The following is a 27,939-nucleotide window of genomic DNA, read 5'->3' as shown; positions in this document are numbered from 1 at the left end:
TCTTCTTCAATTTCTTTCTTCAGTGTCTTATAATTTTACACAGGTCTTTGACCTCCTTGATTAAATTTATTTCTAGGGGTTTTTTTTTTTTTGGTTTTTTTTTATGCAATTGCAAATGGGATTGTTTTCTTAATTTTTCTTTCTGATAGTTCGTTATCGGTGTATAAAAATACAACCGATTTCTGAATGTTAGTTTTATATCCTGCTACTTTACTGATTCATTTATCAGTTCTAATAGTTTTTTTGGTGGGGTCTTTAGGGTTCTCTCTATGTAGTATCATGTCATCTGCAAATAATGACAGTCTTACTTCTTCCTTTCCAATTTGGATGCCTTTTATTTCTGTCTCTTGTCTGAGTGCTGTGGCTAGAACTTCCAATACTATGTTGAATAAAAGTGGTGAAAGTGGACACCTTGTCTTGTTCCTGATATTAAGGACAATGCTTTTGGCTTTTCCCATTGAGTACGATGTTAGCTGTGAGTTTGTCATTATGGCCTTTATTGTATTGAAGTATGTTCCCTGTATTCTCACTTTCCTGAGTTTTTAGTTTAGTTTTGTTTTTAATAATAAATGGATTATCTATTTTGTCGAACGCTTTTCCTGCATCTATTGATACAATCATACGAGTTTTATCCTTCCTGTTGTTTATGTGTTTTTCCATGTTAATTGATTTGTGGATAGTGAACCAGCCTTACATCTCAGGAATAAATCCCACTTGATCATGGTGTATGATCTTTTCAATGTTTGCTGCATTCAATTTGTTAGTATTTTATGGAGGATTTTTGCATCTTTAGTCATCAGGAATATTTGCCTGAGCAAACCTCACTCTTGATCTGTTACTGGGGTTGGGGAGCCAGAAGGAGTCACTGTATAAACCTCTGCTGTGGGGTTCCAGAATTCAAATTTACATTGGTGTGAGAGGTTATCAAGCATCTGCTGGCATTTCCCAGACATCTGTTCACAAAAAGTGAAGGAACAGAACGCTTGGTAGTTGACCATGTATTTATCCAGCAGTGGCTGTAACATTGACTTCAGGGACATCATGTCAGTCCCTAAAGTCCTCAGAAACTGTCTGGTGAGAAATAAAGTATGAAATATTTAAAGGCAGAGCTAAGTTAGGCAGACAGGGATGGACATCCAAACTTCACTCAGTAGTTATGTGATGTAGGTATATTCACTTTTCACAACCTCAAGTGTCCTCATCTATACAATGGGGATAGCCTCACAGGTTGACATAGAATTAAAGAGTAGGTGTTGTTTTGGGTTGTCATATTAACTGGTAGGTGCTACAAACATAGGGTGAAGGCCAGAGATGTAAAACATTCTGTGATAGACAAAACAGAACAACAGCAACAAAATTTCCCTACCAAAATGCCAACAGTAAAAATAATAAGCTAAGGAATAAACACCTAGAATGATCTAATGCCAGACAACAGCTCAGTTTTGCAAACATCTGTGCCAGAAAGTTGAAGTAAATTTGAACTATTAATTGGCATATGTCACTATTATTTTATAAAACTGCATTAAGATGGGTTCATCAAAATGCTAATAACTAGTGTTACAAAGCAGAGAGATTACAACAATATGGTTGGGACAAAGAAGGACATCAACAGAAGTTCAAAGAGTGGTGAAATTTTAATAGGAAATTGTATTTTTAAAATTGAATATGTATGTATTTGCCAACTGAATAGTATATATTCAGTTCTGAATTAAAAGAACAAAATTAAAGACCATGTTCTAAATATTGGAAATCACGCACTATGTTTAAAAAATGAGGTATCATTTGCAATTTTATAACATGTTCTTGTTTTCTTGGAGGAGAACAAATCTACATAAAGCATATTGTACATGGCTGCAATCTGACTTTGGTACATATTTTTAAGAACAACTATGTGCAAACATGATTATGCACAAAGAAAAGACTGAAAGGAAAAAAATATCAAAATATTAGTATGGTTATTTTTTAGTGGTGGAATTACCAGAGGTTTTCATTTTCTTCTTTACTGCAATTTTAGTGCCTTAAATGAAAAAGACGTAAGTCTGCAACTCCCTAAAGAAAACCTAAAAGTCAGCAAAAGAGGCTAAGTCACACATGTTTAAGGCGAGTGTCAGGTTCAAATGAAAGCAAAACAAAGCTGGGCCAGATGAAAGGAAGGACAATAAAATTTAGGGCTATGTTATTTCCTCACAGTTGGTTGTTCTGTTGGGTAATAAATGGCTCAGCAGTGGACAATACAGACCCATTGTGCATACTCTGCTAGAGGTAAGGTATTACAAAAAACTTACCTTCATGGCTTTCAAGATCCATAGAAGCAAAAGGTACATTTGTTAGGGCAGTATACATAATAAAGACCTAAAAGTTTGTTTCACTACTAATTAAAGCAATAAAAATAGCACAACATTTTCTAGCACAAGGTAGTCACAATTTAAGCAAAGCTGGTTACTTGAAAAGGAAATAAGTTAATTATAAAGATAATTTAGAAATATGCACTAAAGAGGAAAAACAGATATGAAAATATTCATTCATTTACTAATTCCGAAAACGTTTGCTGAGTGAGAACGACAAGGCATTGTGGGTCTATCATTCATCATTTTACATGTAAAACATAAATGAATGTGAGTGGAACTGGGAAATAGGAACAGGCTGATGGAGTGTACTCGTATCAATGTTAATATCAATATCTTGGTTGTGTTATTACACTAGTTTTGCAAAATATTACCTTTAGGGGGAAATGCATAAAGTGTACACCAGATCTCTCTGTGTTATTTCTTACAAACTATCTGTGACTCTGCAATTATCTCAGTATTTCCATTAAAAAAGAAAAAAAAAGAGGGTCCTCTGTGATCCTGTTCCTGGCATTTCCACACTTGTATAACTCTTTCTCTTGAGTGTGAGCAGGACCCAGTGACTTGCTTCTAATGAATGGGAGATGGCAAAAGTAGTGAAATGTCACTTCTGTGATTAGGTTTCAAAAGACTGACTTCTGTCTGCTGGACTGGCTGGCCCTGCAGCCTCTCAGCTTGCATGCTTTGGTGAAGCAAGCTGCCACGTTGGAGAGGCCCATGTGGCAAGGGATTGAGTGTAACCTCTGGCCAATGTTCAGTGAGAGGCAAAGCCCAAAACCCATTCCCCTGCAAGGAACTGAATCCTGCCAAAAAACACTATGTGAGCTTGAAAGCCTTGAGACATGATTACAGCTCCAGCCAACACCAGGCCTTCAGCCTAGATAGACTCTGAAGCATGCCTGGAATCCTGACGCGTGAAAACTGCGTGGTTTTAAGCCAATAAATTTTAGAGTATTTTGTAATGCAACAGTAGACAACTGACACAGGCTTATTTATTTATCCCTCTGTTTTCGAGCTTCAATATTTTATTCCTGGTGTCTCTTTCCCAATTTCTTTATCCTTGTAGGCTTATATATCTTTTTTATTCCTGTATTCTTGTTTTGTTACGGTTTCAGGAAGGAAAGCATATGCAGTTGTTGAACCTTCCGTCTTTTACTGGAAGTCGCCCTCAAATTTTCTGCTACAGGCTGAATGTGTGTGTCTCTCCCACCAAAGCCATGCATTGAAGCCCTAGCCCCCACGTGATGTTACTAGAAGGTGCAGCCTTTGGGGGGTAATTAGCTTTAGATGAGGTCATGAGGGTGGAGACCCCACGGTGGGTCTAGTAAGAAAAGGAAGAGACAACAGCTTCCTCCCCACCACCTGAGGCTATGGTGACAAGGTGGCTGTCTGAAAGCCAGGAGACAGGCTCTCACCAGGAACCAAATCTACCAGCTCCTTGATCTTGTACTTCCCAGCTTCCAGAACTGTGAGAAATAAATGCCTACTGTTTAAGTTACTCAGTCTATGCTATTTTGTTACAGCAGCCAGAAAAGACTAACATAGCATGAGACGAACAAAATTAATGAACAGTCTCTTTTAAATGATAGTCATTTAAAATTTTTTTTTTAATTTCACATCATGAGTCAGTCAAGGAGATGGGGAGAAGGTCTGTTACAAAACGCACCCTTTTCATTTTAATCGCTTGATCAATGCAGCACAATCACAGGGTTTTATCTTCTTATAGTTTTAGCTAGCAGTGGAATTTAAAACGCTCCAGTTTGCCATCTGCTTCATTTGTACCAGCATGAGTGATACCAATAAAAAGAAACAGTCTTCAAACCATTGGCCTTTTTTTAACACAGAAAAAAAGAAATACATGCCTGGACCGTATTCTCTTTGAGTCATAGTGAGGTTTGGCCCTAATTTCCAGAAATCCTCACTCATATGATCTGTAAGCAACTAAATTACCCCCTTTGCTTCTCTATTAAGTTGCTACTTTAAAAAAAAAAAAAAAAAAAAAAAAAAAGGAGAGTGAGATAATGTCAGAATTATGTAAGCATCTTTGGTGGATATGGGGAAATAAAACTTCCCTGAATTTCTGTGCTCCTGTACAAAGCCCTAGCCTCCTGAGACATGGAAATACACAGAAGATAGATACAAAGAATTTTTGCTTTCCCTTCCCCTAGATGCCTTTTACTCTTCACATACCCTGAGGATTAGATCTACAGCCATTTGTCTAGTTTATTGCTCTGATTAGATTAGGATAATAAAACTTCTCTTATCTCCACCAGAGGGCCAATGGTTACAGCCCAGACTGGGCCCTGAGGCTAAGTTCCCGAAGTGCCAGGAAGACTGGAGAGCTATCTGCACATAACAATAGCTATCTCCCTAGGTAGTTAGAGTCCAGAGCTTGTAAACATCTCCTAGTCATAAAAACCTGAAGACAGGGATGTTTATTTCACCCTCAAAAAGATGCATTTGCATTCCAAAAGGTTAGGGTAAGAACCCAGGATCCTTCCCTTCCCATCCTATCTCAAAGGAGCAAAGGTTTTTCTCCTCCCTTTTCTTATATAAATGGAGAAAATACATTGTTCTCTGTCTCTTGTTTATGGCGTAAAACCTGATACCTGCATAGAGAAATTCCATAAGTGCTCCTCAGGTTGCCTGTGGATGCAGGCATGGGGGACCGATGCTGATGCTGCGATGGTACTCTACTTGTTGATCTGTTGTATCAATAAAGAACTCTTTTCCCTGAACCAGATGCCTCATCTTTCTATAGTATTCATCTACACACTCACACACACACACGTATATGTATACATACATGTATATACAGGCATATCTTGTTTTACCACATTTCACTTTACTGCATTTTACAGATGTTGTGGGGTTTTGTTTGTTTCTTTTTTAAGAAAATCGCAGGCAAAACCCTCCACCAACAAGATCACATCTCGCTTTATTGCGGAACCCAACCCACAATATCGCCAACGTGAGCCAGTACATCAATCACATAACTGTACAAGTCGGCTGGCTAACATCTTAAACCCATCACAATTCTTTTTTTCTTTTTTGTTTTTTAAGACTTTATTGGGGAAGGGGAACAGGACTTTATTGGGGAACAGTGTGTACTTCCAGGACTTTTTTCCAAGTCAAGTTGTTGTCCTTTCAATCTTAGTCGTGGAGGGTGCTGTTCAGCTTCAAGTTGTTGTTCTTTCAGTCTTAGTTGTGGAGGGCGCAGCTCAGCTCCAGGTGCAGTTGCCGTTCCTAGTTGCAGGGGGTGCAGCCCACCATCCCTTGCGGGAGTCGAACCGGCAACCTTGTGGTTGAGAACCTGCGCTCCAACCAACTGAGCCATCGGGGAGGCAGCTGAGCTCAAGATGCCGTGCTCAACCTTAGTGGCAGGGGGCAGAGCCCGCCATGCCTTGTGGGACTCGAGGAATTGAACGGGCAACCTTGTGGTTGGAAACCCACTGGCCCATGTGGGAATCGAACTGGCAGCCTTCGGAGTTAGGAGCATGGAGCTCTAACTTCCTGAGCCACCGGGCCGGCCCACCCATCACAATTCTTGACAAAACAATGGGGAACAGCAGACATAAGCGCAAACAAGCAAGTTAGAAAAGCGGAATAGCCACTAGGAAGCAAACAAGACTCCTCAATACATTTTAGATTATTAGTCTTAGAGAAAAAGACTCCTCAGAGGAAGAGATGCGCATGGGATCATGAGATTAAAGGATTAATAAAAACATGTCTCAAAACTGCAAGTTTCCCTATGGAGGGACCATGCGGGCCTCTCAATTCTAGCCCATCTTAACTAGATCATGTTCTCAAAGCTAAGCTCAGGAATCGGGGTTTGTCTCTGTCCCCTCTCAGACCTACTCCTACCACTAGCTGACGGGGACCCAGGGATATCCAAGGGCTTATGTTTCAGCACCAAAGAGTTGATCACTTATAAGTCAGTGTGGGTCCCCCAAGCATCAGATAAAGGATTGTGTTAGACTTATCTCTAAAATAGCTTTGAATCTATGAATCTACCATTTCACTACAACAGCACAGAAAAGTAGAAAGTGAAAAATATAAGATATTCATGGCATCTGAGGGTTGGGATTTATCACAGACACTGAGCACTACGAGTAAGGAAAGGAAAATTCTGCATGAGGTACAAAGGCTTACAGATTCTGGATCCCCCCCTTTTTTTTCAATCGAGGGTACCACGGCTCCCAAAAGTAAAAGAACAGCTAAGGTGGCAGTGGCAGAACCAGATCTAGAATCCAGATCTCTTGAATCACAATAAAGTCTCTTTGCTATTTAATCAGTAAACATTTGCATTTCCTACAGTGGAAATGGGTTTTTCACCACAACCTAGATAATACACCCCCACGTCCTTGTCCAATGATCACCTCCAAGATGCCTCCACACCAGGAAACTACTGCCCTGCATGTGACATATATTTCCAACTGTAAATTAATGTTAACATGCTTTTAATAAGAGGTATAAGAAGTGTGGCCAGCACAGCTCAGGTCTCCCTAGGGCTGGAGCAGCCCTGTGAACTGACAAAGCCAGGATTTTGAATCCTCGAGACCACTTCCAGGATGCCACAGAAAAAAACACGCTACGGCAGAGCCACCTCCCAGGACCTTCTAGACAGCATTCCGTCAACACCACCACAGTATAAGACCTTAGATACTCTAAAAATACTTCACTTCAGAGAAAAAGAGTAAAGTCTACAAAGTTTCCTGTAGTTCAGGTGTTTTCCATAATTCCCAAGATTTTCCTATCACATAAGACATAGAGCCAAAGAGGTTGCAGAAGATCACACAAAGCTGGCACGGATGAGGGGGTTTTGAAAGAAACTATGTAAAACAAGTTTCACCAAACTTGACATTCAATCCCAAGCAAAGCTCAGCACTCTACGAAGGCTTCACATTTCACTGTAAGCCGTCATATTCATTTCTGTTCTTTGACCACAGGACTTAATTAAATATCCATCATTAAGATGCCTCTACCTTCTCTACTTTCATATTTCCCCTCAAATGAAATGGTAGCTGGTTTTTTGGTGCTTTTTGAAAAACATGTTAAATGTCAAGGACAGTCAATGCTTTTTCATCCAAAAGTTAAAATTTAAGCATTCCTCAGAGATGATAAATGCCCAGCCTATTTATTCTGACACAACTTTTGGCTGAGCTAGGAAAGCTGACTGACTATATTCTGAACAGCTCAATATATATTCGTCTATTAAAATACTTGCACAATTATTTCTTTTGATGCCAATTCAGAGAACAAAATAAACTTAACCATTTGACTATGGAAAGAAAACTGTATATATATATATATATATATATATATATATATATATATATATATATATATATATATATATATATATATATATACTTTAAAAGTATATGAGGATTCCTACAGGATCAGGCAGATGTACAGAAGTCAGACAGGTAAGTAATGAGTACTGAGCACCTGCTATGTGCTGGGCACAATGCCAGACCCTGGGGATACAAAAGGGACATAATCCCCACCCTTATCAACCTTACTGATAAGCAAAGCTAAAAGAAAGAAACCACCATCTGAAATGTGCTGATTTCAGTAAGCAGCAATTAAAGTTCACCCAGGAATTAATCTGGGCAACACCAGTGAAGAGACTCAATTCATCAAGAGAGTAGGTGCCTACATCTGTTTCCATATCCCAGAACGGGGGATGGTGACTAAAATGAAGGTTATTTGTAGAACTCTGCCCAAGATGCCTAAACTAAGGGCTTTTTTCTCTACTGCTTTAAACTAAAGCAAGTGGCGGGAAAGCGGAGGTATCCAGCTCAGGACCCATATTTGCAGGGAGAGGGAAAGCACTTACTGAAGAAGCTCTAAGCACTTCCTGGCTTAGAGTGAACCAAGTGTTTTCTGCAGATAGACTCCCCTGAAAGTTATTCCCAGAAGGGAGATATATGCCAGTGTGCAGACAACGAACTAGACCAAGGAGTAAAACCAGGTCTGTCTGGCCTTCTGACAAACAGGGTTCTCTGGGAACATCAGACCTGCTCATTCATTCATACATTCATACAAGGAGGACTTGTTGGGCAGGCATAGCCATCACCTTGAAGCAAAAAAGTACCTCAAGACCTAATACTTTAGTCTCCTCCTTCCAAAGAGATTTATGAGCATCAGTAGCTGTCACTTGGAAGACTATTAAATAATGTTACATACACAAAAATAACTTTGAAATCACAATATACTCACATTTAAGACAACTGGCACTTCAATTCTGGAAATCTCACTATGTCTATTACGCTAACCACTACACCCTTCTGCTTTTTCACCCAAGCACTGTTACCAACAAAGGTTTTCAAAGTGTGTTCCAAGAAACCTGCAGAGGAGCCCCACAAACCTGGTGGGGACGGTGGAATCTCAACACCTTTTGCCACAAGTGTCCATTTTAAGTTTTATATTTTGGGTTTCATCCAAACATAGCCCTTGAAAACAAGATTCTACTACTGAAATCCGAAAATTTTTTAATTCTAAGTTGTTTATATCTTGTTAGATTCCTGATGGCTTACCACAATAGTCACAAGGAAAGCAGGGGCGCAAACAAATTGGTAATAATTCTAAAAACAAACGACCTTTAAAAGAGTGGTGTTAAAATGCAACTTTAACAAGTCACTTTTTAAAAAGAACAAATATAAAAGGGCATTTCATAAGTTAATCAGAATATCAAATATGAAATTCCAAGGTAGAAAAGTATCTGAATCAAGAAGATATAATTTAATGTTTTTCCTGGATGACGTGAATCAATTCAGAGTTTCATCTGTTAAGAAATATAAGTCATTCAAGGATTTAAACAATTTTATCTGAGAACCTTAAATGTGAGAACTGTTATGTAAACAATGGCACAGCTGCATTATGGAATATTATGCAACCATTACAAACTGTTTAAGAGTTTTACTAATATACTGATAACTGCACAAATCTTTAAAATTTTATCTGAGAACCTTAAATGTGAGAACTGTTATGTAAACAATGGCACAGCTGCATTATGGAATATTATGCAACCATTACAAACTGTTTAAGAGTTTTACTAATATACTGATAACTGCACAAATCTTTAAAAAACTTTAGGATTACTTTGGTGTAACCAGTTTAATATGAAACATCAATATTTTCATTGATATCTCATATTCAAGATTATCAATATTCTTCTACGTTTTCTTCTAGTACTTCCAAAGCTTTTTCATATTGAGTTTTTAAAATCATATGAAATTAATTTTTGTGAATATATGAAATACAAATTTACACTTATTTTTCCAATGGATAACAATTGCCCCTAAATTACTGACCAAATAATCTATCCTTTTCTTACTGGTGTGAAATGCTGCTTTTATAAAATACTAAATTCCCATTAACATATAGTATGTTTCTCTGCTCATTACATTTTATCTACTCATATCTATTTAGATATTCCTGAGTCGATACCACACAGTCTTAATTAGGACAAGTCCCTTGTCATTGTTCTTTTTCAAATTTTGGACTATTCGATCCTTTTCCAAATGAATTTCAAAATTAGTTACCAAGTTCCATGAAAAATCTTATTGCCCTGACTTTATATATTTATCAAGCATTCTTATATATCCCATTCAATTCCCACAAATATACAGAGTTACCAAAAACAATACACCTTAAAACAGGTGTTAGAATACGAAAGCCAAGAACGGTGGCGTGGGCTATGGAAAGCTCTCAGAGAGGCATAAAACGGGGCCCCTGTCTTCTCTGCTAGGCATGACAGGGAAAAAGGTCAGGAGGACTTACCGTGTTTCCCCAAAAATAAGACCTAACCGGAAAATAAGTCCTAGCATGATTTTTCAGGATGACATCTCCTGAACATAAGCCCTAATGCATCTTTTGGAGCAAAACTTAATATAAGACCCAGTCTTATTTTCAGGGAAACGTGGTACTTTGCACTTATTTTCAGGGAAACACGGTACTTTGCACTTATTTTCAGGGAAACACGGTACTTTGCACTCATTACCTAGCAGAAAGGCATCAATTTGTCAGGAGAGAAATTTTGCTAGTATTGAAATAAAAAATGTAACTTTCCATAAAGGATAAAAATAGCAGATGGAATCTTCAATTTGAGGAGGTGGGGGTAAAACAAGATTTTCTTTCACTTGGCCATTTCCAATATCAAACTTTGCTAAATGCTGATGATTTAACATCAGAGTGCAAACATCAAAAGCTCAGCAGAAAACAGGAATGTCAGTTTAGCTAACAGAGTAAAACACATCTGAGTTCAGTGACTCAAACCCCAAGCTCATTGTCATTGCAGTCACACAGCAACTTCTTGGCTGCCACTCAAAGAAACAGAACGAGTTACCTTACGATTTGCATCGCCATAGCAAAAATAAAAACACACGTCTATTGGCTGCAAAATTTCACCCTCACTTTGATTTGTCATCCTTTAGCATGAATATATTTAAAGATGAGAATTAAATGATAAATTTTTAAGATGTATTCTTGCCCGTTCAGCCACAATTCCACCTCGCCCTACAGTTAAGAGATTAAGGTGAAGAGGCCATTACAAAATTGTGATTTGGTTTCTACGACTGTAAAGGTAAAGGTTACTGCTAAACTAAATAGTTTTTTAAAAAACAACTCCTTAAGTGAGAAATGAACTTTTTAGATCTGTCCCTTAGGTATAGGATGTAACTTTTTAAAAATTTCTGTATTTTAGATCATATGATAGCCATTAACCCTAAGGATTTTGCTTCTGATTATTTCAAATCTACTAACAAGAAATAGCTAACAAGTTTTCATTTCTACTGAGAAAAGAAATACTTCTGAATTTAATTACAAAGCTTCCAGCAGAGGTTTACATCTATTATTTTCATGTGTTCATTTCTTAGAAAAAAGTTAAGACTATGATCTCAATAATTATGCGACATTTAAAACAGCTTTATAAATTAGTCATTTAATCACCGTTTCTTATTAAAATCTAGAACTCTATCATAAGAGAATACTTTCTTTACCCATAAACTTGTTTCAAACTTGTTGTGAAAGTAATTTTTAAAAAGTTTTCTGTTTCTTTACAGGGATGTGGCTCATTATTTCTCTGATCTGCCATTTCAGTCAGCTTTAAGCATCATTTTTATTTTGACTCAATTTCTGAATAAACTTCAAGTTGACTATAATACATAAATCTCTTCTTTGTGGCAGTGGTCAGGTTTTTGCACATGGTTGCCTTTGAGTAAATTTAAAAGTCAGCTCCCCCTCCTCAGAAACACCATAAATTTACCTGTCTACAACGTCTACAGTGTGACTCCACCTCTTGGGTGCAGCATCCTTGAATAAGTACAAAGCCTCCAAAAGTCTACATGGCCGTCCTGCTTTGCTCTAAATGTAAGATTTAATCAGAGTGCCAATACCTCGTAAATGGAGGAAAAATAGAACTCAAGCACTCACTTTGTTTCTAACCCAGAACAATGCATTTCAAGGTACGAAAGTGCCACACCTGGCCCCTGACTTCAGAGAACATCAAGTGTAATTGAATTAACAGGTGCAAATCCCGGGGAAAATCAAGGCTCTGTATAATATCACCAACAACAATAAGAACAGTGGAATCAACTGGTGTCATTCTACCAACAAAAGCTAAGATGTGTGAAAGAGCTGTTAAGGAATGTTGGAGGCAGGACGCCAGTTGGGCAGGAGTTAGATAAGCAAGTGGAGGGAAACGAGGATGCAAAAATCCGGGTACCTTCAAACATCAAGGTGCTTTTTCTTTGCTACTTGTCTTGTTCACTTTTATCACCCAGAAATTGAGAATTTCCTTTTTCGGATTAATCTTGGCTTTGCCCAAGTCTAGTTTATTATTTTTATGCTCCAAAAGAGGAAAAAACTGGGGCAGTATAGTTTACTAAAAGTATGGGATTCATCAGCAAGAGGACCTGAAATCTAAGTCCTGGCTCCACCACTAATTGTGAATAATTTATTTTACCTTTTTGGGCCTCAGTGTTCCCATTTATAAGAGTAATACCTGTATTACAAGGCTATAGAAATTGCATGAGATTGTGTATATACAAAGTACTTTTAAACTTTTAGGTAATAAGTTATTCTTAATGAGTTATCAAATTTTCATACATCAACCATCTTGGAATTAAGATTTCAATAACTATTTACTATGTATTAGTTTACGAGCATTTAAGAGAATAACTTTAAAATTTAAGACACTAGACTATTTCCTTTGGGGGGAGGGAGAGAAATTGACTGACTGATTGATTTTAAGTGACAGGAGATAGCTATGCACTATAGTTTATAATTTTGCTATAATCTTGCTCCAAAATATGATGCTGACCCAAATAGGCTTTTGGAGTTTCTAGCCCAATATTCCTGGATTATCTGAAATCACTGACCGACTTTGTAAAGCATTACAAGTCTCCTGAACTAACTTAATTTCCTCTTTTGAAAGCCAACTGCTTCTTTTGGAGAGGGGAAAAAAAGCAGTTTATTTGCAACTTTATTCAGAAGTTTACTTGGAAATTTAAAAAAAAAATGTTTTAGAAAACTGTATGCTTTAACATTACAAATTTCCACTTGAAACTAGTATGGCTAGGTCAACTTTGTGGTACACTTTAAAATTTAATCTCATAGCTCTTACAGAACTCAAGTATCCATTGCAGACTATGAAACAATCAAGTGTATTCAAAGCTCTTTTTCAACTGAGTCCGTACAATCAAAGCCTAAAAAGATACTGTTTTATAATTTTTTTTCAAAGTAAGAGAGAAGATACACCAACAATAAAGCAGCTGAGCTGTTTCCAGCACAGGCCTTAGAAGCAACAGGCCTGGAATGAACCTTTGTGCTTTACCCGTCAGTAAATGGGTGATGTGGGCACCTGTCTCCCAGGGCTTCAGTGAGTGGGCTGTGAGATAACAAGAAGTGTAATATATACGTGTGGGGACAGAGGCAGGAGTGCAGTTTCCAGGCTCTCGGACTCATGTAGAGAGGTGCTGGCTCAGGTAGTAAGTAAATGGCCATCAACTGTTGATTGGATGGCCATCATCTGTGGCTAGTTGGCCATCAGCTGTAACCAGTGAGCCACTGGCCACTAATATAACTGCCGTGGCTATGCTAGCAGGAAAATGGGGGGCTAGCAAGAAGATGGTGGCTGAGCTAGCAAGAGCGGATTGCAGTTAGCAGGGCAGATTGCAGTTAGCAAGTGGGGTTGGTTGGAGAGAGAAATGGACGGCAGGTTGCGGATAGTGTGGCTCCTGCTTCCTGTGTCTCCAACCCAGCCGCCAGCGAGGATATAGTGGTATGACTCCCCCATCTATGGCTCCGTGGGTGTTCCTTTTTGGCCTCACCATGTCCTGCATTCTTATATGGGGAGCGGGAGCTGAAACCCCGCATGACACCCTGCATGACAATACGTACAGTGGTCTCTGTCCCTGGTTTCTGGCACAGAGCTCCCTTGCAAAGTTTTAAGTGACACGAGCACTAAGAGTGTCCCTTGTTTTAATGAGGTGACTCTGGGTAGGCTCCTGGATGGCTTCTGGATGGGGGCTGGTCACCAGGAAGACCATGCCATGATTAGAAGCTTGAAATTTTCAGCCAAGAACCCTACCCCATACTTCAGAGAGGGGAGAGGAGGTGGAGATGATAACTGATCATAGTATGTGAGGAGCCTCCATAAACTCCCAAAACTACAGGGTTCAGAGAGGTGAACACATCCACACAGTGAGGATAATACACCCCAATTCCACGGGGACAGAAGGTCCTGTGCTCCGGACCCTCCCAGACCCTGCCCTATGTCTCTCTTCATCTGGCTGTTCATCTGTACCTTTTATCATGTCCTTTAATAAACTGGTAAACGTAAGGCAGTGTTTCCCTGAGTTCTGTGAGCTGCTCTAACAAATTAATCAAAGCCGAGGAGGGTAGGCTTGACGCCTCTGACCTGTAGGCGCCTGCTCAGCAGCACAGGTGATAACAGAGGCTTGTGACTGGCGTCTGAAGTGTCTGTGGAGGGAGACAGGAGGCAGCCTTGTGAGGCTGAACCCTTCACCTGTGAGGTCTGACACTATCTCTGGGTAGAAAGTGTCCGAATTGAGTTAAACTGGACACCCTGCTGGTGTCAGAAACTTGTGTGTCATTGTGGGGGGATAAACCCCACATATTTGGAGACCATAAGTGTCAGAAATGAAGTTCTGTGTGAGCAGTAGTAAAGGTGAGTCACAGGGGAAAAACACAGTAGGGAAGAACTGGGTGTTTCCTTACATAGGAAGGTGGAAAACTGAGGTTTTTTCCTTATTGCAGAAACTGAGGGAGATAAGTCCTGGAAAGAACAGATGGCAGTGTCCAGCACACACTATGCATTAGCTATCATTAGGTATATTAATCAAATGAAAGGAGAACTGACGTTAATAGCTGCTGGTATGAAAAAAAAAAAAAAAAGGAAAAACAATCTTAGAAGTTTGACTTTGAAAAAAATAGCTTCTTGTCATGCAGGGTTTCTGGTCCTGCTCCCCACATAAGAACGCAGGATACGGTGAGGCCAAAAAGGAACGCCCACGAAGCCATGGATAGGGGAGTCATACCACTATATTCTTGCTAATGGCTGGGTTGGAGACACAGGAAGCAGGAGCCACACGATGCGCAATCCGCCGTCCGCTTCTCTGCCAACCAACCCCCCTAGTGTAGCCACGGCAGTTACATCAGTGGCTAATGGCTAACTGGTTACAGCTGATGGCCAATTAGTCACAGCTGATGGCCATCTACTACTCAAGCCAGCACCTTTCCCTGTGAGGCCGAGAGCCTGGAAACTGTTCTCCTGGATCTGTCCCCACACTTCTTCATTAAAAATGATTTAATAAAGTATCTAAAGTCTTAACCTGGTGTGGGAAAAGAGCCCTGGAGGGCAGTTTCTAGGCTCTTGGCCTCACATGGAGGGGTACTGGCTCGGGTAGTAGATGGCTGTCAGCTGTGGCTAATTGACCATCAGCTGTAACCAGTTAGCCATTAGCCACTGATGTAACTGCCGCGGCTGCATTGGTAGGTTGGCAGGCAAAGAAGCGGACGGCAGGTTGCGGGTCGTGTGGATCCAGCCTCTAGTGAGACTGTAGTGGCATGACTCCCCTACCTATGGCCCTGTGGGTGTTCCTTTTTGTCCTAGCCACATCCTGTGTTCTTATGTGGGGAGCGGGAGCAGAAACCCCACAGGCCACCCCGCACGACACATGGTGCAGTGAGCAGGGTCCCCCACACGACACCTGGACTTTGCAATTTTAGTTTTAATGAAAGTTAATATTGAAAGGAAGAATAAGGAAATGATTTCCGAGTGCCTATTTGGCTGGGTTCTTCAACTCAGGGTCTCTGTGTCCCTCGAGGTGGCCTTGGCTCCATTACCCCCACCCACACCCCAGGTTCCTACACCACCCTGTGGTTCCCCAGTACCCCTGCCTCTGGAAATCCTCCTTTGTAGATAAACTCTCCTCTAATTATCCTTATCTGACTGAGACATATGTTTCCTGTTAGGATTACGAATCACACAATCACTTTACGCTCTCACTAGCAGTCCAGAAGCATTCCTACATCATGACATGCTTTATGCTTTGAGTACTAGCTTTGTTTTTCTTTGCCAATTTGATAGGTTAAAAAAAAGAAAAAGAAAATGGAATCTATTGCATTGTTTTTGCATTTCTTTGACTATCAGTGATACTCACTATTTTTCATATCTTTATTAGGCATTTTTAATTTCCTTTTCTGAGAACCACTTATGCCCTTTGTCTATTTCTCTACCAAGAGCGGTTTTTTTTTTGTCTATTTCTCTACCAAGAGCTTATGAACAGCATAAGTCTGAATGCTGTTCATATATATTTGTTATTTGGATGAAAGGAACAAACATCGACTTGACTTACCTTAAGCAAGAATGGAAATTTACTTGAAGGACATAGGGGCGTCTTTCACGGAACCTAAATGGAAGGATCAACTAAGCCTCAGGAAGGGGCTGGAACTAGGTAATGGGTGTCACGTTGAGGTTGGGAAGTCCTCTTGATCCATATTTCATTTCTCTTTTCTCTGCACGTTAACATCATTCTGTTTGATCACCACAACATGATTTGCATTTCTTCCCGGTCCACAAGGTGGAAAATGAACGTTACCAAACAGTTTGTGGGCACAGAGTCCCAGAGAGCAGTTTCCAGGCTCTCGGCCTCACATGGAAAGGTAGTGCTTGGTAGTAAATGGCCATCAGCTGTCACTAGTTGACCATTAGCTGTTACCAGTTAGCCACTGGCCACTGATATAACTGTTGTGGCTACACTAGAAAGCGTGGATTGCGGATTGCAGAGATGTGCAGATTGCAATTAGCAAGCGGGGTCGGTGGCAGAGAAGCAGACAGCAGAAGTAGACGTGTGGCTCCTGCTTCCTGTGTCTCCAACCCAGCCGCCAGTGAGGCGCTGTCTCATGGACAATTACATGTAGTGTCCAAGTTCAAGGAATGGATTTATGGCAATCTGGCCATTTCATTATATAAAACAATAATAATACTGAAGTACATGAAAAGCAATGGAAAGGGAAACATTTCTAGTACCTCAAAGTCAATCAAAGTAAAGTATTTAAGCCTAATCAATAGTGATACCCAAGTCTGGCAAAATTAAAATTAAAAAGCCTGTGTGTAAGCCAAAAGGATGTGATTAATAATGTGATGAAGAGACATTATACAAGATTAATAAATCTTTCTGAATATGCCCTTAACTACAGTGAATTAGTCTCAGTATTATGTTAAATAGTAAGGCACCATTTTTCCTAAGACACAGTTAGGTAGCATCTTTCAAGCATCCTAAGTTTTCCTTTTTTTAGACCATATTTACAATGGGCTAGCCTACAAACTGCCACTAAATTCATATACTAGATGTGCATGATACATTTTTAACTTTTACTTTGCTCCTTTATTTATCACCACAATTCCTGCAAAGCAAGTCCTTCCCTAAAACCATATAGTCAGCATGTTCTCTCAACTATATTTCTTTTCCTACTTATCAAGTGTCATTACATACATTTGAATTCTGGCTTCAAGTTCTAATTGAAGCATTAGAATTTATTTCTCTCTCTTTCTTAGCTTAGAGTGTACAAGTGAGACTACACCCTGTCCTAATTAAGTTACAGCCTGGAGGGCAGCTTATAATGAACCCAACAAGGTTTCAAATGTTCCTATTTTAGCCCAAATTAAAAATGCTGCATTTCCACCATTTCTTTTTTAAGTTTCCGAGGGAGAAATAAAGTTTACCCTGTTTCCCAATCTCTATTGCTAAGGAACACATATAAACGAAGCTCAACGGAGTCTTAGAAATTCAATGCCCACAAAATGCAAAACTGTCCTGTTTCTGGACAAAGGGACTGCAGCAGACAGCTCAATTCCACTAAAATCCATTCTCTCTTCTACAGCAATTAAGTTTTAGCTGGAATGTGGCTCCCAGCCAGGACTACATTTCTTAGCCCCCTTGCAGCTAAATGTGGCCATCCGACATAGTCAATGAAATATAAAATGAAACATGAGCACATCTCCCGGCCTAGCCCATAACACCTTGCAAGCCTAAAAAAAATATTCTATGCTCTTTTGACTTTGGAAGGCATGTACTGAAGATGACAGAGTAACTCGTCAGCTTAGATCCCTGAATAAGCGTGTGGAGCACAGCTCCTGCTGACCTGAAAAGTTCACCTCAGAACTACTGCCTGAGAGAAAAAACTGGCTTTAAAGACTATGGAAGTATAGATATTGATGTGTCTTTTGTTTCAGTGGCATAGTGTACTCTTAACCACTAGAAATAGAAAATTCTTTTTTAAAAAAATTTTATGAGAATTTATTTGAACCAAAGTGATGACATATGCTGGGAAGCAAGATGTCACATGCTCCCAGAAAATTCATTTTTTATAGAAAGGTTTGGGGAAGGAAAAGGGAGGAAAAACATATACACTAAGTTCTAATGCTGGGTTCAGATGAAAGACGAATGGTTCCACAGTTTAGTGACAATTCCAAAGAGAAATAAACCGACTGGAATACATGTGTGTGCACTGCCAGTGCACTGCCTCTTAGCATTCTTTACCCAAGTCTTTACCTTTTATACCCATCGTCATGTCACTTTTCCCACAGTAATTACAACTCACCATAGGATTCTGATTCTTCCTCTGGCTTTGGGCAGCAACTTATTTTCTTAGTCCCAGCCTTCCCATTCTCTTCCTTCTTTGATACCTGCGAGGCACTGTGGCCCCGTGGTCAGGTACAACCCTGATATCCTGAAATCCCTATACATCTTCAGATTCTTCTTTTCGATTTTTCAACTGTAACCATTTCTGTTATTCCAGCTCCATGTACAGTGACCATGATTCACGGGATTGCCCGATCCAGATTCACCTTCTAGAACAGAGTCTGCTACTACTGACAAAAGCTTGGTACAGAGTCTGTCGATTAGGGCTTGGCAAACTACCACCTATGGGCCAAATCTGGTCTATTGTCATTTTTGTAAATCAAGTTTCTTGGAACACAGTCACGCCCATACATTTAGGTATTGTCTAAAACTGCTGTCGCACTACAATGGCAGTTGAGTAGTTGTGACAGAGACCTTAGGCTGTACAGCCTAACATGTGTACTACCTGGATCTTTACAGGAGACGTTTACAAGACCAACATCATCTCTCATAAAGACAATGGCAGCTATCTTCTTATACCTCATTCATTTAGCACTACGACAAGCACCTGTACTGGCAGAATAAGAAACACAAAGACATAATATGCCCCCAAATATAAATGCCAAAAAGTCCTGCTCTTTGGGAATTAAATAATGTACAGAGAAAGAGAATATCCTTGGGGGAGGCAGGCATGCTGGTAAGAAAGAAACACAAAAAGCCCTAATACAAGGGAGTATACAAGTACCAAATGAAGAGTAAAATGAGTGAACTATAGGCAGACATAGGAAGGAATGATGACTGCTATCTAGTAATCAGGAAAGGATTTATTTATGGAAGTGGTAAAGTCAAAGCAAGGCTTTAACTGGGAATAGAATGGGTGGATGACAGGTGGAGACGGCACAAGGTGAACTGTTATGCTCTGTACAGCACATTACATCCAGGTATTGGTGGTTGTTCTTTTTCAGGTTCATGCCTGTGGCTTTTGTAGTGTTGCTTTCTGAGAAGCTCCAATAGCATCCATCTCATATCATCTCTGCTCTTCTGCTTTAATCTCTCTATTCAGAGACTTGTGGTTGGGCTGGTTGGTGCTCCACTACAAAAATAAGGAAGAGGCCAAGCTGCTTTAACAAAGAGACCTAAAAATACATGGGACTTAAATAAGAGACGTGCTTGCTTTCCTAGTAGGTAGGCAGTTGAAGGTGAGTAAGATGACACTAAGGTCATCCTGGGATCCAGGGCCCTTTGTCTATTTGTTCCACCATGATCTAGAGGATTGTTTGCCTCTGCAGGAACCAGGCTGGCTCACCCCTTCCACATATGCATTCCAGCCCATGGGAGGGAGAACAGGGTAGGAGAGAGAAATCAGTTTCCTAATTAAGGATGAGAAGTAGAAGTTGTACTTCCATATCATGTAGGATATCCGGAATGTGGTCGCATGCTTGCTCCAAAGAAGGCTGAAGAATGTAGCATTTCAGAATAGTCTAATACAGTAGAGCCAGAGTGGCAATACTAGCTTTGCCAGAGAAAATAAACTAGAAAACAATAGGGGTTCATGTATTTTGCAATATAATCCATCCCCAACCTAATTTGTTAATGTAGTGTTTCCCAAATTGTATTCTGTGGACCAGTATTCTAGGATAAGTTATTGGGAACGCTGCAGAATCAAAGAGGTCTGTGATCAACCTCTTTCCCCCTCTCAGGTCGTCCCACTGTCCATTAGCAAAGTAAAGTTCCCAAAAGTTTGTAGGAAAGGAATCCATTTAACTTGGTATGGCTTAGCCCAGAATTCTTCCAACTTGTAGGAACAGAGAATTTGTTTTTTCTGGAAACGATGCTTTGCAGGATAGTAGTTTGTGACAGAGTTTAATTCAATAAACATAACTCCTGTAAGATTTTATCATGATGCCTAAAACTCTAATCCCAGTCAGATGAAGGAGCACACTTCACAGGAAACACTTCCTGCAGCCTGATCAGAATTCTTACTCGACCCCTTTCAGACTCCACTTTCTGTGCTTGTGCTCACTCTTCCCACTCAAAGTCTGCTAAGCCCTTAGCCTACTATCTGACTATCTGAGCTTAGATGAAATCTCACTTCTCATCTTTTCAATTTCTAATGTTCCTTCTCTGAATTTTTTTAGTACTTACTGTCTCTGATATTTGTTTAACTCTCCTGAGTCAACTGAAACTAAGGTCTCAGGGTTTAGATAAAAGGCAAAACCCACTCTAGGGGCAAGCGAACTATGAGTAATTAAAACGTCACAGACGAGGACTTAGCTGTGAAACACCAAAAACACGAGGAGTGGTATCTACATGTCAAAACAGACCAACCTAACCAGGATGAGGGAAAGGGAAGCCAAACTTGCAGTTGAAACATTTTTAGGAATCAAGCTAGAACCAGCTCTTGGAGTCGGTGAGGGTGATAGCAGCACAAGTAGCAGCAAAGGCTCAGGTAGCAGCTGGAACCTCCATTATCATCCTGCTTATCCACTCCGCCCCCAAAGCCCAGAAATATTGGCATAATGGCCTCGGTACTTGCATGAATCTTCTAGATTTACATAAAGTTTCTCTTCATGCTCAAAGACCTCAGATTTTAGGCTGTATAAGTAAAATGGATGAATGGCAACCTCTGTACAAGGTTATGTATCCAGTAGTTGAATATTCAGCAGTATTCAACAAATTCTGTGGGGCACACTTAAGGACCTCCCTTAACGGTTCCCAAGTCCTGGAGGACCAATGGATGATAATCCCACTCATGGCCATTCCAAGCGCCACAGGAGAGTATGTCCCACTTCTGTACGATAATGGAGGCATTATTACAGGGAAAGATCTGCATGTTTCCTAATATCAAAATTTATATTCCTTTTTTGGAGTTTATTTTCCATAAGCTTAATTTTATATTTTGCCCAGAAGTTGTAGCTTACAAATAAACATTTTTATAATTGACTTTTAAATTAATGTTCTAAATTATTTAAGTTTTAATGGTTAAGCTTTTAGTACTAACACAAATAATTTTTGGCAATCACGACAGCATTTCACAAATCTACAACCAATATGATCTAATATTCTGAGAATCCCATTTAGAGAAATCCTTATCTATGGCGACAAGTGCTGCCTTTCCCACAAGTGAGCAACCATCCTAAATCAACATCACTTTAAAACAGCCAAGAAAATACTCATTCAACAGGTTGTCCTTACAGAATTTGTTTCATTAAATAATGTTAATTATGTCTTCCAAAAATCCTGATGTGGAAATAAAGCAATTAACCAAAATATGATTTAAAACTACTGCTTTCTTTTAACAGAAAACACAATACGTGTAAAGATTATTTTGGTTAACTTTTAAAAAATCTTCAATTATTCAAGGCTCATATCACAAAAAGTAGGTAAGAATCCTTCAGGTGATCCCATGGCTAGAGTATGTGGAGAAGAGGAAATTGAGAAGGTCAGATCTGAAGAAAACACACCATTAAGGAAGTCTAGATAATATTTGGTTCTTTCTCACCCATTCATTCATTCCTCTTCCCAACAACAGTTTATTATTCCCCTACTGTGGCAGGTCAGAGGCCATCAGAGATGAGGAGACATCGTTCTGACTACAGGGTAGTCAGAGAATCCAAGTGGGAAAGTCATACCAGCACAACTAACCCTAACGCACGGTAGAATGAGGTAAGTGCTGTAAGTGCTGTGGCTGTGAAAAAGAAAGTGTATAATTAATTCTGCTGGCAGAGATTTCATGAAAACTGGGGTGGGGTGGGGTGCGATGGGTGGGTACTGGAATTCAGCCTGGGACTTTGAATAGAATTCAAGAGAGTGATTGGAGGGAGACCATGCTGCCTGAGAACAGCATAAACAACAAGAGGAAGGGGTGAAAATACGTGATCAGCCACAAGGAGAGATATGATGGCTGAGTGGGACGCACAGGCCTGAAACAGAAAGTGGGACTGGAGGGATGAGGCCAGAACATGATTTTTGGATCAACTGTAGCTTGTTTCAGAGCTTTCTTACTTTGGTTTCACTGGTAACAAACCCATAACAGGATATTTACGAGGTTAAAAGAAACCATACTTTATTCTCCAGAAAAGTAAAAACTGCTTTATTCTGTGTTACTTGAAACATTCTCAAAGCAGAGTTGCAGAAATGAGTTATCTGACTATAAAATGTTACAACAAATATCCTCTGGCAAGGGCTTAGAAAGCCAATGCTATGTTGATCTGTTTGTGAAACATTTTCTAAAACAAATTTTTTTCAAGGTCTATGGTCACATGACTATCAGTCTCTCTAATAAAAATGCATGCTTGTATTCTAGCTGCATTACCGGCAAAAAAGAGCAGTTATTTATCAACACCTTTTAAAATTCCCTCTTTAAATATCCTACTCAGCCTACTAGGAAAATGCATATGCCAAAAACAAACAAAATATTTAGCAAAAAAAGAGCCACACATGACTACTCACGTGCATGCGTACACAAATCAGGAAAACAACAACAGGGAATTGTCAAGAATGACACCTTCTTCCTTCCTCCAGTCAGGCTCAGGGCATTTATTATTTACTGTTATTCCTAAGAGGTTGAAAATAAGCTAATTCATCTTTAGGTCCTAGAGATGTGATTTGAGCAATGTATTCATTACAAAAACACTATCACAACCAAATAATTGCGAGTTCCCAGTAGAATTGAATATAATAGGATTACCATCTGTGTCCATAGCAACTGTACAAATCAAACCATCTACTCAATCTAGTAAATATCATAAGACCCTCAGGTAGAACTCACATTGTGGGTGACCCTTGCCCATCTGAAAGATTTTCCTCCCTGAAGTTTGACACAATAAAGCTTTGCACACCTGTCAGTTTCTTGACATGGGGTCTAATGTTTTATGTCACTTTTTGTTTCTGCTCACAGACGACAGAAATTTCAACTCTAGCTTCATCTCTTTCAATAAACCCCACATCTGCTCAGGAGAAACCCAACAATTCTAATACTAGACAGCAATTTCTCCCATGAGTCCTTTTAAAGAGCACCTTTTAATTGCCTACCGTGTTTCATAGGGCTGTTCCTTAGAAGATATGCCAATGTGGACAATTCAGTGAAAACATTTGGGTGGGGGATCCCATAATACACAGTCTAAAGGCACAACTCAGAGAACAGAGAGCCGGTATGTGTTTTAAAACCAGAGCATTAATACTGTGGTAAATTAAACAGGGTCAAAAGAAGATACTTCTAGAATATGTCTGAGATAATGCTGTTTAATGATCCATTGGTTTATAGCCTGTAGGATAGCTCAAGATGTCTATTATATTATGGTTTTAGGATTTTAATGCTAGATACTCTTGAATAAGCAACATTCACAGAAGACTGGTAAATGACAGAATGAAGTATTAGAACGAGACAATCTATTCAATTATGACATGCTCACCCCAACAAATAAATTTCAATTTCTATTGTAAGGGAAAAGTTATTACAACCACTAGGTAAAACTGCCACTCTACTGACTGCATACGATCATAAAAGAGGATTTTTCAACCATTCAGGCAACCATTCTGACACTGACAATATTTTATTTAATGGTATACTTATCTCCCCTGGTAAAATAACAAAATGGCAATTTTAGAGATAGAAAGAGCATCTGAGACCAATTAACCAAGTCCTTTTATTTTTGAAAAGGGGATAAAACAGGCCCAGATAGACTGAAAGACTTGGCAAGTTCACAGAGGTAAATGGTGACAAGGCCAGGTCAGCACTCAGATGCTCCCATTGCCTAACACCAATTAACTTAGTTGCTTGTTTCTATTCTATGACATAAACACATTTAGCTTACACAGCTATTAGCCTCAGGTTTTCTATCCTAGTTTCATTGGTACCTCATTCAACAAATATTTATCTGCCAAGATACAAAATGATTTCGTAGCTGTGAGTTTGCTGTACAACAGCACTAATACTGTTAAATTGCAATAAACAGTAAAACCCAAAACAAAACACCCAGCACTAATACCTAAGTGCTGGGAGGATGGTAATGCTTAATATTTAATAGACAAACTTGTCTAGAATTACTTTGAAACCACAGCCTCCATGTCTCTTCTATAGTGTAAGTACAATCATCAACATACAACCACTCGCTCTCCTCAGATGAGAATGCAATGCACCAATTACAAATATGAGGTAGATTGGTAGGAAACTGTCAAACAATGACATGTCTATGAAATTCCAAAAAATGAAACCATTTTTAAATTAATATTTAGTGGTAGGATTCAAACAGGTATATGCTTTTTTGGTAGAAGTTAAAAAAAAATCATACTCAATATTTAGACTTCTCTGCAAAGTAAACTTGATTTTTTTAAGCTTTACACATGGCTTATGGAGGGACTCAAATGCTATACTGGGGGCCTGAAATCATATCAGAGAATTTCTCAAACTAAGCAGCAAAAAATTAAAACTAAGATAGGGAGGCCAGAGCTCTCTGTTTAGAGACACCATAAGCTCACAAAGCTGAGTCCTGGAGTACAGAGAGACCAGCGGGAGCCACAGACTGCCCTGACAACCGCTCAGCCAGAGTGCTGACAAGCAGAGATGCTGCCACCAGAACGTGACCGTGGACACCAGGCCAGCCTTGGCCAAAGGTAATATAACATGCTCCTGTTCTCTTAAGCTTCAGATGAAATATGTTCTTTAAAAACGCAATTCTGCTACACCAAACATATCCATTTTGACAATTTATTTTCCCACAAAACACTGGCAGACAATCGCTCACCTACCATATGAAGGATGAGAATCGTACATTTTTCAAAGTTACTAAATTCCTACAAGGCACACTCATAATTTCAGAAAAAGGCCAAATACAATTTGGAATACTCATTTGAGATACTATTAATCACAAGTCCTTGCAAGCTAGGATTTTATGAGCTGTCAGGTTGCAAACATCACTGGTCATTCTGCTATTTTCATAGGCTGTAGGGGCTCTGAATGTGTGGCAAAATATATAGAATTAATACTTGCCTTTAGCCACAGGACTTTTCATATCAAATGAAGCAACCACAAACCAGTGAGACTTTAGAATTAAAAATGTCTCTACAGCCAGTTAATTTGATTCCATGATATGGTTTAGCAATCTAGCTAAAACTCTTAGATAGCCAAGATATTTCTGTCAGTTTCTGTATACAATTTCAAAGAGGCACGTAAAGGAGCAAATTCACAGGCTTGTCTTTAATTCCTTGGGGGTCTTTTATCAGACAAATAAAATGATGGAAGCATTTCCACTTCTAAAGTCCAGAAAATTTACTTAACTGTATGGACAGTCAAGATTCAAAAATCAGCAAATTAGAAACAGTCAAATGTAAGGCTTCTCAAGATGATAATTGAGGGGCAAAGTACTAACCACTGTTCCCCTATGATTAGGCCTAATAAGCCCCACTGTATCATTTTCTACTTCTGTTAAAAGAGCATCCACATCCCTGAGGATATGCAATGGCACTACCCTCAAGAGCATCAAGTGGGAATCTGGAAAAAAGAGCTTAGAGTTGATCATTTGAGAAAGAGCAGCCATTCTTGGGATCCACAAAAATTCTAATCAAAATGTTAAATGGATTTAATTAAAAAAAACAAAAAACACCTGAATCATTCATGTATTGTTTAAATGGTGTATGGTAAAGGGGTTTCCTTGTATTGGGCTGTTTTACTGTTCGGTGTATCTTTGACTGCAGTGTTACACCTATAATAAAAATAGAATTTACAAAGTGGAAAAAGCCTCTCTCTCCAATTACTCTATTAAATCGACCATTTTACATTTTGACTTTGTCCCTTTTCCTAGGTATTAGTAAAATAACGCCCTTCTTCGTTCTCTTTCAAACACTCAAGGGAGGCATTTAAAAAATGCATTTAAATATTTCCTGCATCAATGCAAACTCTGAAGCCCTGAGATAGAGGGGGGAAAATAAACAGGAAGTGAAAGTGACAATGTCAGGGCATTCGTTACTTTCCGCTTTTCTTTTAAACAACACAACTAAAAGATTAAAAAAATATATTTTTCTCTTTAACAATCTAAAACTAATCTAAGGGGATGAGGGACAGTGGGGGGTGGAGGGTAGAAACTAAAACTCAGAAACTACGCCCTCCCGAACCACACACCTGGAAGGCTCTTTTCAAAAGGCCCTTTCCGGCTCCTGCCAGGCTCCATTACAGCCCCAGTCACACGTAGCACCCTCCCCGGCTTCCTCCGTCTTTTCCAGTGCACATCCACTCCTCTCCCTCCTCCCTTCTCCAAGCAACGGTTCCAACGCAGACCACGGTACCGCTGTGTCAGGCCAACTGTTACTCAAGCACACGCTCATGATTCACCCAGCTCGGCTCTTGGAACGAAACACGAGTTCTTCTTCCCTCTTTAAGGGAGGGGAGGGGCTCGCACTTCGCAGGACGGCAATGTCACTCGCTTACGACAGTCCACTCTCGGGGCAGTCACTCTGCTCGGCTCCATCCTTCTCTTAGCCGCCTGGAGCATCGATCACCAAGCCGGCGGCACAGCGGCCCTGGAAACTTACTCCGGACCTTGGTTGGGACGCGGAAAAACCGCCTCGCCGGGCATTTTGCTGCTTCCCCGGCCGCAGCCCCGGAGTCCCCGCACCCCAACCTGGCCCGGGTGATGGCCCGCGACCCTCACCGTCCCTGGCCTCTCCTGTCATTGGCACCGGGCGCGGCCCCCGGGCCCACATCTGCGGCCCGGCGGTCACTGTCGGGTCCTCCGGCGCGCGGAAACGAAGTGAACTTCCCAACCGCCCGGCTTCCATTCCACCGAAGTGTCCCCCGAAAACTTTTCCAGCCACCGCCCCCGGCGCGCTAGACCCTGTCCCTGAGCCCGCTGTCTTACCTGGGGCGGCGGCGGCCGCGGACCTGCTCGGGCGGGAGTGCTAAGGGTTGGCGGTCGCCGCGGGCGCCACGGTCGGGGTCCCCTGAAGAGCATCATCCTGCCGGCGCAGGGCTCCCCACAGCGCGCGGGCCTAATGAGCGCCGGCGCTGCGCCGTGGGCGCCCCGGCTCTACCACTGCGCCTCGCCACTGCCCGCCTCCCGACGCCTCCCTGTGAGGCGCGGGCTGGGCGGGCGGAGGAGGGTGTGTCCCTCCTCCACTTCTGGTCTGGGCACATACTCCGGCGCGAGGCTGTTTTCTCTCCTCCGACGGAAAAAAAAAAAGAAAGAAAAAGAAAGAGCGCGAGCGAAGCGCCCTCCGTTCCGCAGGTTTGCAGGGCGGCGCGCGGCCGGCGGCCTCCCCTCCTCCCGCGGAAGACCTTGCAAGAGTGAGCGATAGCTGGCCACCCGCAAGTGGCGAGCTCTTGATGTCGGAACTTGTTGTTAATTCCCGGCACTTGGTGCTCTAAGAGAAGCCTTCTCCATCCCACCCCACGGGGCAAGGGCGTGGGGGAAGCGGAACGGGGTCTCTCGGGAAATTGGGCCCCG

General features: G+C 40.5%; 1 protein-coding gene across 3 annotated transcripts in view; it reads right to left on the bottom strand.

Annotated features, from left to right (window-relative positions):
- The window catches only part of MCUB (mitochondrial calcium uniporter dominant negative subunit beta), a 74,935-nt gene extending 47,027 nt beyond the window's left edge, over positions 1-27,908 (bottom strand). The window contains exon 1 of one of the 3 annotated variants that reach the window (XM_019741892.3): positions 27,355-27,908. In XM_019741892.3, the coding sequence (XP_019597451.3) occupies positions 27,355-27,450 (96 nt within the window). In that variant the 5' untranslated portion in view covers positions 27,451-27,908. Of the gene's footprint in view, positions 1-22,951; positions 23,012-26,618; positions 26,856-27,354 lie in introns of those variants that run through there. The other 2 variants (XM_019741893.3, XM_074322535.2) reach the window with 2 other exon arrangements.
- Positions 27,909-27,939: the final 31 nt, after the last annotated feature.

This window comes from Rhinolophus sinicus, chromosome 1 (assembly GCF_057876585.1).
Source record: "Rhinolophus sinicus isolate RSI-liver-muscle chromosome 1, RSI-T2T, whole genome shotgun sequence".
Lineage (NCBI taxonomy): Eukaryota > Metazoa > Chordata > Mammalia > Chiroptera > Rhinolophidae > Rhinolophus > Rhinolophus sinicus.
Note: the sequence above shows the minus strand (reverse complement) of the source record. Positions and strands in the feature narration are given on the sequence as shown.